Here is a 14,752-nt window from a genome sequence, read left to right on the forward strand (position 1 = left end):
ATTTATTTTTTCAGTTTTAAAAATTTATATTTTTTATTGTTATTTTTTAGTTTTTTCCAAATTTTTTTTACTTTTTTTTTTTAATTATACTTTAGGTTTCTGGGGTACATGTGCTGATCATACATGATTGTTGGGTAGGTACACACATGGCAAAGTGGTTTGCTGCCTCCATCCTCCCCCACCCCATCACCTACATCTGGCATTCCTCCCCATGTTATCCCTCCCCGACCTGCCCCCACTCCCCGCTGTCCCTCTCTTGTCCCCACCACAGACCCCAGTGTGTGATGCTCCCCTCCCTGTGTCCATGTTATCATTGTTCAATGAGAGTTAGAACATTCGGTGTTTGATTTTCTGTTCTTGTGTCCTTTGCTGAGAATGATGGTTTCCAGATTCATCCATGTCCCTATGAAAGATGAGAACTCATCGTTTTTTATGGCTGCATAGTATTCCATGGTGCATATATGCCACATTTTCCTTGTCCAGTCTATCACTGATGGGCATTTGGGTTGCTTCCAGGTCTTTGCTATTGTAAATAGTGCCGCTATGAACATACGTGTGCATGTGTCTTTATAACAGAATGATTTATAATCCTTTGGGTATATACCCAGTAACGGGATTGCTGGGTCAAATGGAATTTCTAAAACGAGTCTGTGGTGTTGAGTTTGCGGTTGCCTTTGCGAAGAGGGAGGTTTTCAAAACAGTGGGTTTTTTTTGGATCCCGGCGTCGGCTATGCAGTTGTGTTCACTCTGGTCATTAGTCACGCTGTAAACACCTGATTTGCACACTTTTCTGTATATCATACTTTATATGAATATTCAGAAGTCTAAAGGCCGCAAACCTAACGGCAAACCCTACCGTGCCCGCGACCGGGTTGCACTGGCGGGGCGGTGGAGTTGTCCCAGCGACCTGCCCCGGGCGGGTCACCTAGCCCGGGAGCTCACGCTGTAGCCTGGGGCCAAGGTCTAGGCTCGGGACAGGTACCTGAACTCGTCGACCCTTCACTGAAGCCCACGGGTCCCCGCGCCTGCTGGGGACAATCACAGCTTCCCCTCCCACCTCAAGGTGAGCTAGTGCATGAGAAAGTTCCCCTCGGGTGTTTCCACATTCGCCTTAACTTTTAAACACCAACGTCTGGAATCTGAGGTCCATCAGACTCCAGATACACCCCAGGAAAGAACCCAGAAACAAACACGTCCCCAGCGCGCGCGCCAGGACTTGGGGCCAGAACAACCCCGGGGGCGTGGCTCTTCGATTGCTTCGGCCTGGCGGTCGAGCTGCGCGCGCACTCGGCGGATGCGATTGGTGCTGCCTGGCGGCGCGGCGCGGCGCGGGGCACGTTGGGACGCAGGAGGCAGCGTCCTTTCGGCTACGCTGGGAAGCCAGAGGCGGCAGAATGGTCAAGCTGACGGCGGAGTTGATCGAGCAGGCGGCCCAATACACCAATGCGGTGCGCGACCGGGAGCTGGACCTCCGAGGTGAGTCCGGGGGCGCGGGCGGGCAGTCCCAGGGCGGCACTGCGCCGCCTTACGATCCGCGCTCCGCCGCGTGCACCGAAGGCCGGAGCTTGGCCCGCGGGTGGGTAATCTAGACCCGGATCGGGCTGCGCCGAGACCGCCCTGCCTGATTCTTGCCGTTGTTGCCAAGCGCGCGTCCCGTTAGGCTCTTGGGAGCCTTCTGTTACTGCTGTGCCTCCTGAGAAGCACGGGTGATTTCATTACTCCCTGCTGCATGCTCGTGGGGCTCTGTTAGGCCTTGCTTGGCTGTTTCGTAGCGGACTCTGAGGGCCGGGAAGAGCGACTCATTAACGGTGGTAACCCTAGTGCAGGGCGAGTGATTGGTTCTCAGTACTTGCCGCCAGATGATATTGTGAGTGTAGATAGGATATGTCTTCATTATTCTTAATGTGATGGAAGAAACTAAGTCCCCGAACAAAAGCGATTGTTTACCCCAGTATTTTCTTTCTTTCTTTCTTTTTGAGACGGAGTTTTGCTCTTGTTACACAGGCTGGAGTGCAATGGCGCCATCTCGGCTCACCGCAACCTCCGCCTCCTGCGTTCAAGCAATTCTCCTGCCTCAGCCTCCTGAGTCGCTGGGATTACAGGCACGCGCCACCATGCCCAGCTAATTTTTTGATTTTTAGTAGAGACGGGGTTTCACCATGTTGACCAGGATGGTCTCGATTTCTTGACCTCGTGATCCTCCCGCCTCGGCCTCCCAAAGTGCTGGGATTACAGGCGTGAGCCACCGCGCCCGGCTACCCCAGTATTTTCTACTTAGTAGCTTTAATTGTTTGGCGTTTCCCCTTCGTGAAGACGTTTTAAAGATTGAACTGTTTCACCCAGGCTTCCACCGCCGGGTGCTGTGTGTAAGTTGCGGAAGCGCTCACAATTATTTAGATTCCTGTACTATTTCAACCTTAGTAAGACTTGGTAAGAAATTGGGAGGGCAGTTAGCTAGTTGGCATTTCAGGAGACCGCTTTAGAAAGAATGTGAAGAGCAACTTCTCTGGGGTACGGCAGTGCAGTCGTAGCCTGAGATTCCCACGGGGACCTATGGTCTCGGGATTTGCTTTGATTTCTTGCTGACCTTTGGGGAATCGCATTGTTTTGTGTTGTGTTGTGTTGCGTTGAGATGAAGTCTTGTTCTTTCCCCTTTGCTGGAGTGCAGTGGTGTGATCTCGGCTCACTGTAAACTCTGCGTCCCTGGTTCAAGTGATTCTTGTGCCTCCGCCTCCCGGGTAGCTGGGATTTCAGGCATGTACCACTGCGCCTGGCTGATTTTTGTATTTTTAGTAGAGATGGGGTTTCACCATGTTGGTCAGGCAGGTCTTGAATTCTTGACCTCAAGTGATCTGCCCCCGTTGGACTCCCAAAGCGCTGGGATTACAGACGTGAACCACCGCGCCCAGCCCCCAGTTTTTTCTTTCTTTCTTTCTCTCTCTCTCTTTCTTTCTTTCTTCTTTCCTTTTTTTTTTTTTTTTTGTCTGAGTTTTGCTCTTGTTGCCCAGGCTGGAGTGCAATGGCACAATCTTGGCTCAATGCAACCTCCCCCTCCTGGGTTCAAGCGATTCTTCTGCCTCAGCCCTCCCCGCCTCCCCCGAGTAGCTGGGATTACAGGCATGTGCCATCACGTCCGGCTAACTTTATATTTTTAGTAGAGACAGGGTTTCTCCATGTTGGTCAGGTTGATCTCGAACTCCGGACCTTAGACGATCCACCCACCTCGGCATCCTAAAGTGATGGGATTACAGGCTTGAACCACCGCGTCTGGCCCAGTATTTTTATTTTGTTGAATTTAAGTTTCTTAGAGAAAGGTTCAGTTCAAGAGCAAATCATCACTTACGGTGATCTCTGCCATTTCTCTCTGTGGAGTGCGTGCAGTGTTGAGAATACTTCTTTTGATGCAGTACTTGTAGTACAGCCCTGAGTTGTGTACTTTAACTTTGGCTGAGTTTTTTTTTTTTTTTAAATAGACCTTGTTTCTTTGGAATATTTCTTTTAGCTCCTAACATAATAATGCCCAACTTAGACAAATTAAGTATGTAAACCATTGACCTCCAACTGTGAATTGGAGCTGGGGGAGAGAAGGGAGAACTGTCATCTTGAGGCTGTTCTGATGGGTTCTAAGAATCTGGCCTGTGGGGGTGCAAGAGGTGGAGAACTGTTGTCCACGGTGTTGGAACCTTGTTTGGGCACTGAAACTGAGCAGCCCGAAGTGGTAAATTCCTGTTGTGCTGCTTCCGCCTAACTAGCCCTGAAGACGTAGAACAGTGTGCACCTTGTAAATGGTCTTATAAATGTTAGCTAACTATCTCACCTATCATTACTGTCCTTGTCCCTGTTGTCATCAGACTGTAAGCTTCATGGCACTGGGGACTTGCCACCCTCATTCAGCATTTTATCTCTAGTACCTTGTGCAGTGGCAAGGCGTAGGAAACATGGCGTAGGTGCTAGGTAAGTAATACTTCCTGAGTGAATCAAGGCCTGGAGTCTGATTCCTGTGAAATACTGCTCATCTTTTAAGAGGCTGTTTAGTTATATTAATACCTCTTGTGTGTTTTTTTTCCTCCATTTTACAGGGTATAAAATTCCCGTCATTGAAAATCTAGGTGCTACGCTAGACCAGTTTGATGCGATTGATTTTTCTGACAATGAGATCAGGAAACTGGATGGCTTTCCTTTGCTGAGAAGACTAAAAACATTGTTAGTGAACAACAACAGAATATGGTAAGGGTCTGCTGGGGAAAGTAATTTTCCACCTGCGGTAAATGTTGCAGTGTTCCCTGAAGTTGCAGCACATACTACCAGTTAAACCTATGTGTTTCTTTTTTTTTAGTTTTTATATTTTTTCCATAATGGGAGCCATGTTCAATACATGTTTCTTCTTAAAATGAGAAATGAACTTTTCCTTTAGAGATGCAGAGATTAACCTGGCGTTAGTCTAGTCTTACTTGTGTCTATTCCGAAATCATGTGTTTTTGTTTTCGTGGTAAGTTTCTAATTTAAATTAAAAACATGGTGCTTTGTACACATTTTGGCTTCTAAAACACTTATCAAAGGGGTCATAGTAAAAGGATATAGAAAAGTAACGATTATATTTTTGACTGAGCTTCTCTGATATTTTTTTTTAACTGCAGCTAATTTCTAGACTGTTAATTACTGAAATTGGGGTCTTTTTTGGCCCTGCCTTCATCAGCTCTGTGTAAACTTTATTGGAAAAAAAAGCACTCGGTTTATAGATACTGTCTTTAAAAGTGCTGGGTGGTGAGTGGGATTTCCTTCAGATAGAAATCTTTTTCATAGGTTCATTATTCCCCTGTAGTGTAGTTGCTGTGTCTTGTACCTGAGCTGTGAATGCAGAATAATTTGCATTTCTCTGCTGCCTGCACAAAAAGTCATGAAGAGAGTTAAGCAGTTTGTGCCGCCCAGAGTTGCACCTTTTCTCAGGTTCCGCTAGATGGGGCGGCAGCATTAGCTCCAGGCAGTGTCCCGTAGGCCTGGGTTCGTCCCACTTCTGTCACTGACCCTGTGTCCTCAGAAAAGGGTTCTTCTTTTTGCCTTGTTTCCTCTTCATCAGGGTGTTGGAAGAAGGATCTGTAAGTGTCTCTCAGATTCTCTGAGTAGGGAGGTAGATGAAATTGTTAGCTTATTTAATTTTCATTTTTGCTAAGACTCTCTTTTTATTTTAGCCGTATAGGTGAGGGACTGGATCAGGCTCTGCCCTGTCTGACAGAACTCATTCTCACCAATAATAGTCTCGTCGAACTGGTAAGCTGCATAGAAGGAAAATGTATTTGGTGGGTGGAGTTAAAGGTACTATGTGCTTCCTACAGAAATTTACAAATTCTAGAAAATCTCACAGAAAATAATCTCCTCTTTTTTACCTTTTTCCTAAGTCAGGATCTGGGCCTTTTGGGTTCTGCAACTGTATGTTGCAAATATTTTCCTACTGTTACTTATCTTTTGACTTGGGATGTCTTGTTAGAAAAGTTCCTAATTTAGGTACAGTTCAGTTTATCAATCTTTTCCTTTATTGTAGCAGTTTTGATGTTTAAGCTTCCCCTAACCCAGGGCCATAAAGTCCTATGTCATTTGCTGGAATTGCAGTGTCCAGTAACTCAAACTGAGATGTGCTAGAGCTAGAGAACACACGCTGGATTTCAAAGACTTAAGTGCAAAGAAAAGGAAACTCAGTAACGTCTTTATATCGATGTTGAAATGATAATGTTTTGGATAATGGCTTAAATGGCATATTACTAAAATCGGCTTCGCCTGCTTATTTTAACATGGCTACTAGAAAAGTTTAGATGACGTGTGTGTGCATGAGATCTTGTTGAACAGCTCTGGTCTAGAAACCTTGCTTTACTCTTCTTCAGATGAACCGTCCCCTTGGAACTTGGGGCAGGTGTCCCCTGCACTATGTGGATATGATTATTTTGACCTATTTATTTATATACTGTTAAAATTTCTGCTCTTAGTATCTAATTTTTAACGTAACTGACATACTGTATATTGTATTGTAACCTAAATTTTCACTTAAACACTGGACGTTTAAATTCATGTTGTAGGCCAAGTGCCATGCCTCCTGCCTGTAATCTAAGCACTTCAGGAGGCCAAGGTGGGAGGATCAGTTTAGCCCAGGAGTTCTAGACCAGCCTGGGCAACATGGTGAGACCTCTTTTCTATGAGTAATTAAAAAAAAAAAAAAAAAAAAAGGCTGGGCGCAGGGGTTCATGCCTGTAATCCCAGCACTTTGTGGGGGCTGAGGTGGGCGTATCACCTGAGGTCAGGAGTTCGAAACCAGCCTGGCCAGTATGGTGAAACCCTGTCTCAACTAAAAATACAAAAATTAGCTGGGTGTGGTGGTGGGCGCCTGTAATCCCAGCTTCTCGGGAGGCTGAGACAGGAGAATCGCTTGAACCCAGGAGGAGGAGGTTGCAGTGAGCTGAATTCGCACTACCGCACTCCAGCCTGGGTAACAGGGAGATTCCATCCCCCTCCAAAAAAATTAGGCAGATGTGGCAGTGTGTATCTGTGGTCCCAGGTACTCCAGAGGCTGAGGTGGGAGGATCGCTTGAGCCCCAGCAGTCAAAGCTGCAGTGAGCCGTGATCATGCGACTGCACTCCAGTCAGGGCAAGAGAATGAGACCTCAGCTCAAAAAAACTGTAAACTTAATTTTGGTTTATGACCTAACCTTCCTTATTGCCCTGATTGTCGAGAATGAACTGTGTTCACTCCTTGTGGACAAGGTCCATAGCATCCTTCAGATTCTCCAGGAGATGCTTAACTACAAACATAAGAAAGCACTGGTCCATGGCCATGTGAGTACATGAGTACAAGTGTGTGAAGTACTCAATTCGAAATACACATTTATAGGCAGTGTGTCTCATGACAGGTGTGGTTAAAGAACTTGAGTTGTATTTAAAGCTCTTCGCTCTTGCGCTTATCAGCATGGTAGTGGATTTGACTGTCCTGAAGTTCTGCTGATCTTAGTTTTATATATTTTGAAGTTGCCTTATTTGATACATACAAATTTTTAATTATTAATATCTTTCTGGTGAATGGAACCTTTTTATTATGTTGTGACTCTCTATCTCTTAGTGCTGTTTACCGTGAGGCTTCTTTTACCTGATATACCAAAACAGTCTTTCTTTCGGTTAGTATTTGCATGATACATCTTGTTCCACCAAAGTTCTGTACCTCTTGTATTTTAGATTTATCTCTTGAAAACAGGGTATTCTTGGAATTTTTAAAATCCAGTCTGAAAGCTCTTAAAAAGTTAATTCACTTAAAGTGAATTATTTATATTTAGTGTATTTACATTTGATGTAATTACTGGCGTGCTGAGGTTGTCTTTTCTCTGTTTGTCCCACCCATTCTGCCATCCTTTTTCTCTCCTTTATTGTACATGCTCTCTGTCATTCCATTTTTCCTTCTGATGGTTTAGAAATTATTTACTCTATTCAGTCTTTAGTTAGCATCCTAGGGATTAAAACACACATATTTATCAACGTTTAAAATTAAATGCTAAGAGCACTGTACTGTGACCTTCAACATTTAATTTTAAACTTTGATACATTTACTCTCTTAAATGCACAGTACAGTGTCCTTCAGCATTTCATCACCCTTCAGCTTGTTCCATATTTATTCTTTTTTGAAACCCATCACTACCTTACCATTATGTTTTACACTGTGTATGTAACAACATTATCACTTTGTTCTTTTTTTTCTTTTTCGAGACGGAGTTTCGCTCTTGTTACCCGGGCTGGAGTGCAATGGCGGGATCTCGGCTCACCACAACCTCCGCCTCCTGGGTTCAGGCAATTCTCCTGCCTCAGCCTCCCGAGTAGCTGGGATTACAGGCATGCACCACCATGCCCAGCTAATTTTTTTTTTATATTTTTAGTAGAGACGGGGTTTCACCATGTTGACCACGATGGTCTCGATCTCTTGACCTCGTGATCCACCCGCCTCGGCCTCCCAAAGTGCTGGGATTACAGGCTTGAGCCACTGCGCCCGGCTGTTCTTTTTTTTTTTTTTTTTTTTTTTTTGAGACGGAGTCTCACTCTATTGCCCAGGCTGGAGGGCAATGGCACGATCTCTGCTCACTGCAACATTCACCTCCCGGGTTCAAGAAATTCTCCTGCCTCAACCTCCCAAGTAGCTGGGATTACAGGCATGCGCCACCACACCCTGCTAATTTTGTATTTTTAGTAGAGATGGGGTTTCTCCATGTTGGTCAGGCTAGTCTCGAACTCCCGGACCTCAGGTGATCCACCTGCCTCAGCCTCCCAAAGTGCTGGGATTACAGGCGTGTGGTGTGCGCCCGGCCACACTTTGTTCTTCATTACTTTTTGGATCTTCAGTGGTGTAACCGTATCAAGCTCTAGAGCTCCCTCTGGTGGTGAGGTGACATTGAAGATGGCAGCTTGCTTTTTGAGAATTTCTGGCCCTGCTCTCCCTGTTTTTATCTGTACTTCTTTTCTCATTGTGCCTCTTGCACACACACACCCTTCCCCTGCCATCTACCCAGTCTGGATCTGTTCAGCAGTTTCTGTCCAGTGCAGGGCCATGTTGGGACATGATTTCTGTTAAGAGTGAGGGCCCAAATTGCTGTTGCCCTTTCAACCTTTATCATAGACCCCTGTCGTCATTATTGGAATGTGCTGGTCTTTTGCCTGCTTTTCTCAGTCACTGTGGAGTTGAGTTTGGCAGATGGCTCCTCGCCGTCCCTCTGCTTCTTCCTGTACAAAGGCCGTCACCGGGCAAGTCCTGTTGCTCTCGAAACGGGTGGTCTCTACTTGTTCCTATTTTAGGGTTATTGGCAAATGCCCTGCCATCTAGCTTGGTTGTGGCTTTGACCACAGGTTTTCATCTTTGCTGTCCTTCTCCAAATGTTTTATGGAGCAATTGGAGAAGATTCAAAAATCACCCTCCCTTCTTTCCATTAATCCGGTCATCTTTAAACTATAGTATTCCTTGTCCTTGCAAATTTTATCTAAAGATATCCGCGGGGGCGGCTAGGATAAACGTGCCTTCTTTCAAAGGATGATAGCCGTTGTTCTTAGACACTGAAGCTGGTGCTAGCAGAAAAAGCCCCCCTTCCACTGAGATTCTGCCTTGCAGTTCCGCTGTGAATAGCTTGCTCCGGAGTCCCATCAGCTTTGCCATTGCTTTCTCTTCCAAACCGTTGCTCAGCAGCTGCCTTGAGATTGCTGTAGGAAAGCAATTTTTTTGTCTACTGCTGTTGAGACAGAAGCTGTTAATGCCAAGATTTTAGGGTTAAGAAGTAGAAATGATTGAAGCATTTGTGATGTGCTAGTATTGGGCTTGGTGCTAGAGAGTAAAAGTAAATAAAGACAATGTGGATACTTACTTCAAAATCACTCTCCATTTCAAGATCTCCAAATAGCGTGAGACTTCAAACTCAAAATAACGTGCTAATTACCTGTGGCTATCACTTTACAGGGTGATCTGGACCCTCTGGCATCTCTCAAATCGCTGACTTACCTAAGGTATGGGAATTACGCATTTGGACAAAATAAATGAGGTCCTTTAAAATAACGTTGCCTTTACCAGCCCTGACCTTAATGTCATCAGTTAATTTAAAGTGCCTGTTAAAAAGAAATGTCGAGTATGTTTCCTTAATGTTAAATTGTTCCAACGCTGAAACGTGAAGAATGTGGGTGTTCCCTTGGTCTATAGGTGCCTTAGACTATTCAGACAGACCTCCTGAGTGCTGCGCTGTGAACAAGATTGGCATTGTGTTCTTCCTTTTCTTTTAGTATTCTGCGAAATCCGGTAACCAATAAGAAGCATTACAGATTGTATGTGATTTATAAAGTTCCGCAAGTCAGAGTCCTGGATTTCCAGAAAGTGAAACTAAAAGTAAGTAGTAATTCATTGCTTGTGAGTCATTGTAGAGTTGTGTTTTTCTTTGTACTTCTATTACTGATTATTAAAATTGTCTAAATGAGTAAATTTTGCCATTAGTTTATAATAAAAACAGGGGTGGGGGGAATGTTAGGTCAAATGTTTTCTCATTTCAGAGTTGGCCATTCCAAAGTTTGAAAAATGTTGAGGCCATGGTGAACGCTCTCAACAGTGGATTGTCTGCTTAGATACATTCCCAGTGGAGAACTTAATGTAACCCACTTTTGTGCAGCTCTGATTGTTGGAATGGTTTTTCCCCTTATTAGGAGTTTGTTGTTTTATTATTTATTTAATTGCCTTCTTAGTTCCCTGGGAGCCCATCCTTGGAACTAGGAAAGTGAACTTTCTTCAGGGAGCTTTACCAAAGAAAGAAGACCACTGTGTCTTCTTTTAATTTGACGTTGGCTTTTTGGTATTTTCACCAGCCCGGAGTATTGTAGGAGAGTTCACTTCCATGTCTTCTGAGGAATGCATTTAAATGCATGTGGTATTCCTATTTCCATTAACTCTGTGTGTGGTGTCGCTGTAGGAGCGTCAGGAAGCAGAGAAAATGTTCAAGGGCAAACGGGGTGCACAGCTTGCAAAGGATATTGCCAGGAGAAGCAAAACGTAAGATACGATATCCAACTTAACTCTACTTGACCTTCAGAAACATGATCTGATCTGTCTGGCCATTCATCTCCTACCAAATTAACCAAAAACTCTGACATATTAATGTGGTGTTAAATTTGAGTGCTTATGGTCCATGCACGTCACAGAACATTTCCACCACTAGCAGAGCACATGTTTCAGTAGCTGGTCTTAATGTGATACTATGTACATCCTGTTTTCTATATAGGAAGACGACCTGGGTGGTGTTTCTGAAGGAGAGAGTTCTTGTATCAGTTTGTTAACAAAGATAAGATACTACACTGGTTGAATTACTTTCAAAACCTTTTGAAAGTAAAAGAGAAGCAACTTCTGTTGGTCTAGGTTTAATGGTTATGTTCTTCCCTGTCTTAAGTTTTAATCCAGGTGCTGGTTTGCCAACTGACAAAAAGAAAGGTGGGCCCTCTCCAGGGGATGTAGAAGCAATCAAGGTAATCATGTGTTAGGCCTCTTGGACTGGAACGAGCCCAGATGGGTTCAGAACACAAAGTTGGATAAGCATGTTCTGAACATTGCGGATTGCATTTTCCCACAGTTATTAGCATACGGCAATATTGCTGTTTAAGGAAAAACTTGCTTGAAGTTATTATTTGATCAGACTTGAAATTACATGAACTAATTGATGTGGAGGCAGCTTTGTCTTTCTCATTTTCCAGGATGCATTTATCATTTCTAACAGTTAGTTACCTTGGTATGCTGTCTCAATGTTTGCCTTAATTTTTAGTTTCAAAGATTTGCTGTCTGGCAAATAATTTTGGCTGATCAGTAGGGACCCTAGTTTTATAATGTTGCCTCCTTAAACTATTCAGTAGTTCTTCAAATAGTTTTTCAAATAATTCAAATAGTTATTTCATTTAGCTACAGTTTTAGGACATCTGGAGTGATTATTTGCTCTCTTTTATAAGAGGGCCCGCATCTCTTACCCAATTTTGGAAATTTGTGATTTGGCTTCTAGTTTTATTTCTGTATGCCAATAACATTCTTCCCCCAACACCAAAGTGTTTAATGTTCCAAATGGAGAAGTTGCTGTGAATTTCTGTAGGTGATTGATACTTAGTTTTCTGGGTAGTTGATACTTGGTTGAAGTTAATTATCCATCTCCATTGCCCTCTGTCCTCCAGAATGCTATAGCAAATGCTTCAACTCTGGCTGAAGTGGAGAGGCTGAAGGGCTTGCTGCAGTCTGGTCAGATTCCTGGCAGAGAACGCAGATCGGGTGAGCAAACGGTGTTCTTTGTCCGTTCAAATTAGTGTTACACTCGGTGTGACTCTCATAACCATTTGGATGTTATGACTCCAGAATGCTGGAACAGTGCCTCCTTACATCACATCTAATACATGAAATCCCTGTAAATGCTCTTTGAAGATAAAGTACTGGATGAAGAAAGCTAAGTCATAGTGCTGTGGGGGTTTTATGTAGAAGTTGAAGCTAGTATTATTTCAGCCATGGAGTGAACTGAACACTGGAGATAGCCATGTGGACGTTTGCCTATCTGTATCTGTGTGTGTGCATAATAGCTCAGTAGTCAGGAACACGGGCTCTAGAGCCAAGCAGTCTGAGGCCCAAATCTTAGCTTCACCAGCTCTGCCCTTGGACAAGTTTTTTCAAGTCTGTTTTCTCATCTTTAAATCTGCGTTAATAGTACCAAACCTCAGAAGGTTGCCGAGAGGCCTAGGAGACTGCACTTAGCGCAGGGCTCAACATTAGCGAGTTTTTGATAAGTGGTAGCTATTCTGCTGTTTGAATGCCTGCTTTATGCTGGGCAGCAGGTGGGGCACTGGGGATATCAAAAAATACTGAAATACATCTTACAAGTTTTGATATGAATGTAACTGGGGACCTCTACTTCGACTGCTATCTTGGGGAAAGTTTCTAGGGAAATAATGTTTGAGCTGGGAGCTAAAAATGAAAAAGACATTTTTTAAGAACAGTGATTTTCTACTGTATGGTTTGTAGGCCTCTGAGAGTCCGTAAGATCAAGACTTTTCTTTATCGGATACACCAAGGTGTAACTACTTTTCGTACGAACATTTGCACTGTTGGAGCAATAGGAGGTAGAACTGCTGGCACCTCAGCAGGAATCAAGGCAGCGGGCTAAATAATAGTTGTTATATTCTTCTCTGCTCTGCGCTCCCAGTAGAATGCATACCAGTTTCACGTAAGAGTGTTCTGGATGCAGCAGTGAAGATTATGAAATGTCACTCCTCAAGCACACGTCTGATATTCTGGGTGAGAGAATAGTGGTACACATCTGCATTGTCTGCATACTTGAGTTGGGGGGCTATCTCCATGCACTGGGCTGTCGTTTCAGTTGAGAGGCAGCTGTTAACTGTCTTCTAGCTGTCTTCTCAAACACGATGAAATGAGCCTGTACTTCAGTGAAAACAATTGAAAATTTAAGATTTCAAGCAAAAATTAAAATTTGGAAAACTTGTATCCACTGCTCTAACCTGCCAGCTTCCCAGTACTTAAAAGACTTTTCTGGGGAACTCAGTAGTCATGTTAATGCATGTGAATTAGTGGGTGTGACATTTTTGATGTGTAATTAAATGTCTCAACATTTGGAAGATCTGCAAAACCCGGGAACCTCTGTTTTCCAAATGATACAAAATCATGTACAGGTACAAGATTTTGTTCAAAGTACAAGATAAAGTATGAAAAGTTCATTGGTAAGGTTGGCCGTGATGGTCTTGATCTCTTGACCTCCTGATCTGCCCTCCTCAGCCTCCCAAAGTGCTGGGATCACATGCATGAGCACCACGCCCGGCCTGGAATGGTCCTCTCCCTTTTCTAACTATATACCTGTGTGGCCAAATTTTCTTCATGCTCGTCAATCAAAATAGCATATTGCAAGGGCTGGACTGATGAAGCCAATACAGTAATCCAGCTGACTGGTGTTAAGTCAGATATTCCTAATTTCCCCAAGCAAATGAAAGGGTTACGACTCCCCGCCCCCGCACCCCCCCCAAGAAATTGATCAAAATATCTGCCATAAATTGTTGAACAAATGTAACATTTTTTGGTAATTGTTGCCATATTTTCCCAATTTAGAGACAATAAAGTCATTGAACTGTTGCCAATACCTGGTGTGTAGAAGGTGCCCAAAGGCTTTTGAGTATTTCCAGTTTCTTTGCTATGGTAGTGCCATGAAAAGCACACGAATGTAGACTTTTTACCTTCACAAGAATGAATTATCGTCAACTACAGTGGGAGGCGGCAATTCTGAAACTTTTGTGACCCTTTTCCTTTGAAACTGATCATCTCGTCCCGTACCTGCCAAAGACAGACTAGACTGTCCCTGGGCAATCGGCTCCCCAAAGGCAGGGGCTGCTTTTGATCTGTTTGGACCTGCTTCAGTGCCTAGGAAACAGGGGCCACGGAACAAGCACTCACATGCCAAGGAGATAGATTCTCTAAAACTGATTCTACTTTCGGTTTTGTGGTTTTCTTTAGGACCCACTGATGATGGTGAAGAAGAGATGGAAGAAGACACCGTCACAAACGGGTCCTGAGCGGTGGGGCAGATGTGTGGCAATAGGCCCTCTTGGAACAAGTCCTGCTTTTCAAACATGGGATAATAGCCTTGTTTGTGTTAGCAAAGTGGAATGTGTCAGCGTTGCTGAAATACTTAGGACTGCTGCTGATAATTTTGTAATGTAAGTTTTGAAATCTAAATGTCAGTTTTCTACAAGTCATAAAAATAAACACTCGGTGTGCTGCCGAGTTGTGTGTCATCACGGTGCATTTGCAGTGAAGTCTAAGGATGTGTTTCATTTGTAAATGTGGGAGGGCAGCATTTCCTCAGATTAGTCCACCTCCTGCAGTGTCATGAACATGCCAGTAAGGCCACCTTTTCTACTCCCATGTAGCCCTCATGTTAATACAGACTTGCCTGTCGCTCCGTCTTCTGATAGGACACTGAAATGATTCCATTTTTGGAATTGATTAGTGTGTCCCACTTATCCTGGTTACGGGTTGTTTTCGAGGTTTTTTTCTTCCCCAAGCTGCTCTCCAACTCTGGCTTTAAGTGATCCTCCCACCTTGGCCTCCCAAAGTGCTGGAAGAACAGGCCTGAGCCACCATACCCACCCTCTAGTTTTAGATATGTACGTAGTTAACATAAAGGTCGCATGGCGAGTCTTCAAGAATGTTTGCTGTTGAAAGGGGTGG

General features: G+C 44.0%; 1 protein-coding gene across 1 annotated transcript; it reads left to right on the top strand.

Moving 5' to 3' along the window:
- Window positions 1-1,328: 1,328 nt before the first annotated feature.
- On the top strand, window positions 1,329-14,332 carry SNRPA1 (small nuclear ribonucleoprotein polypeptide A'). The gene is made up of 9 exons (XM_002749063.6): window positions 1,329-1,476; window positions 4,080-4,227; window positions 5,190-5,268; window positions 9,470-9,516; window positions 9,787-9,889; window positions 10,464-10,543; window positions 10,938-11,013; window positions 11,704-11,797; window positions 14,036-14,332. The coding sequence occupies exons 1-9, from the start codon at window positions 1,395-1,397 to the stop codon at window positions 14,092-14,094; spliced, it is 768 nt and encodes a 255-aa protein (XP_002749109.1). The 5' UTR covers window positions 1,329-1,394; the 3' UTR covers window positions 14,095-14,332.
- The last annotated feature ends 420 nt before the right edge of the window (window positions 14,333-14,752 follow it).

Source organism: Callithrix jacchus, chromosome 6, assembly GCF_049354715.1.
Source record: "Callithrix jacchus isolate 240 chromosome 6, calJac240_pri, whole genome shotgun sequence".
NCBI lineage: Eukaryota > Metazoa > Chordata > Mammalia > Primates > Cebidae > Callithrix > Callithrix jacchus.

Excerpts from the sequence above, each read along its gene's own strand:
- SNRPA1 (XM_002749063.6), top strand. The coding sequence starts at position 1,395 with ATGGTCAAGCTGACGGCGGAGTTGATCGAGCAGGCGGCCCAATACACC. Across the intron at positions 5,269-9,469 it reads ATAATAGTCTCGTCGAACTG|GGTGATCTGGACCCTCTGGC; the intron begins GTAAGCTGCATA and ends ATCACTTTACAG. Across the intron at positions 10,544-10,937 it reads ATTGCCAGGAGAAGCAAAAC|TTTTAATCCAGGTGCTGGTT; the intron begins GTAAGATACGAT and ends CCCTGTCTTAAG.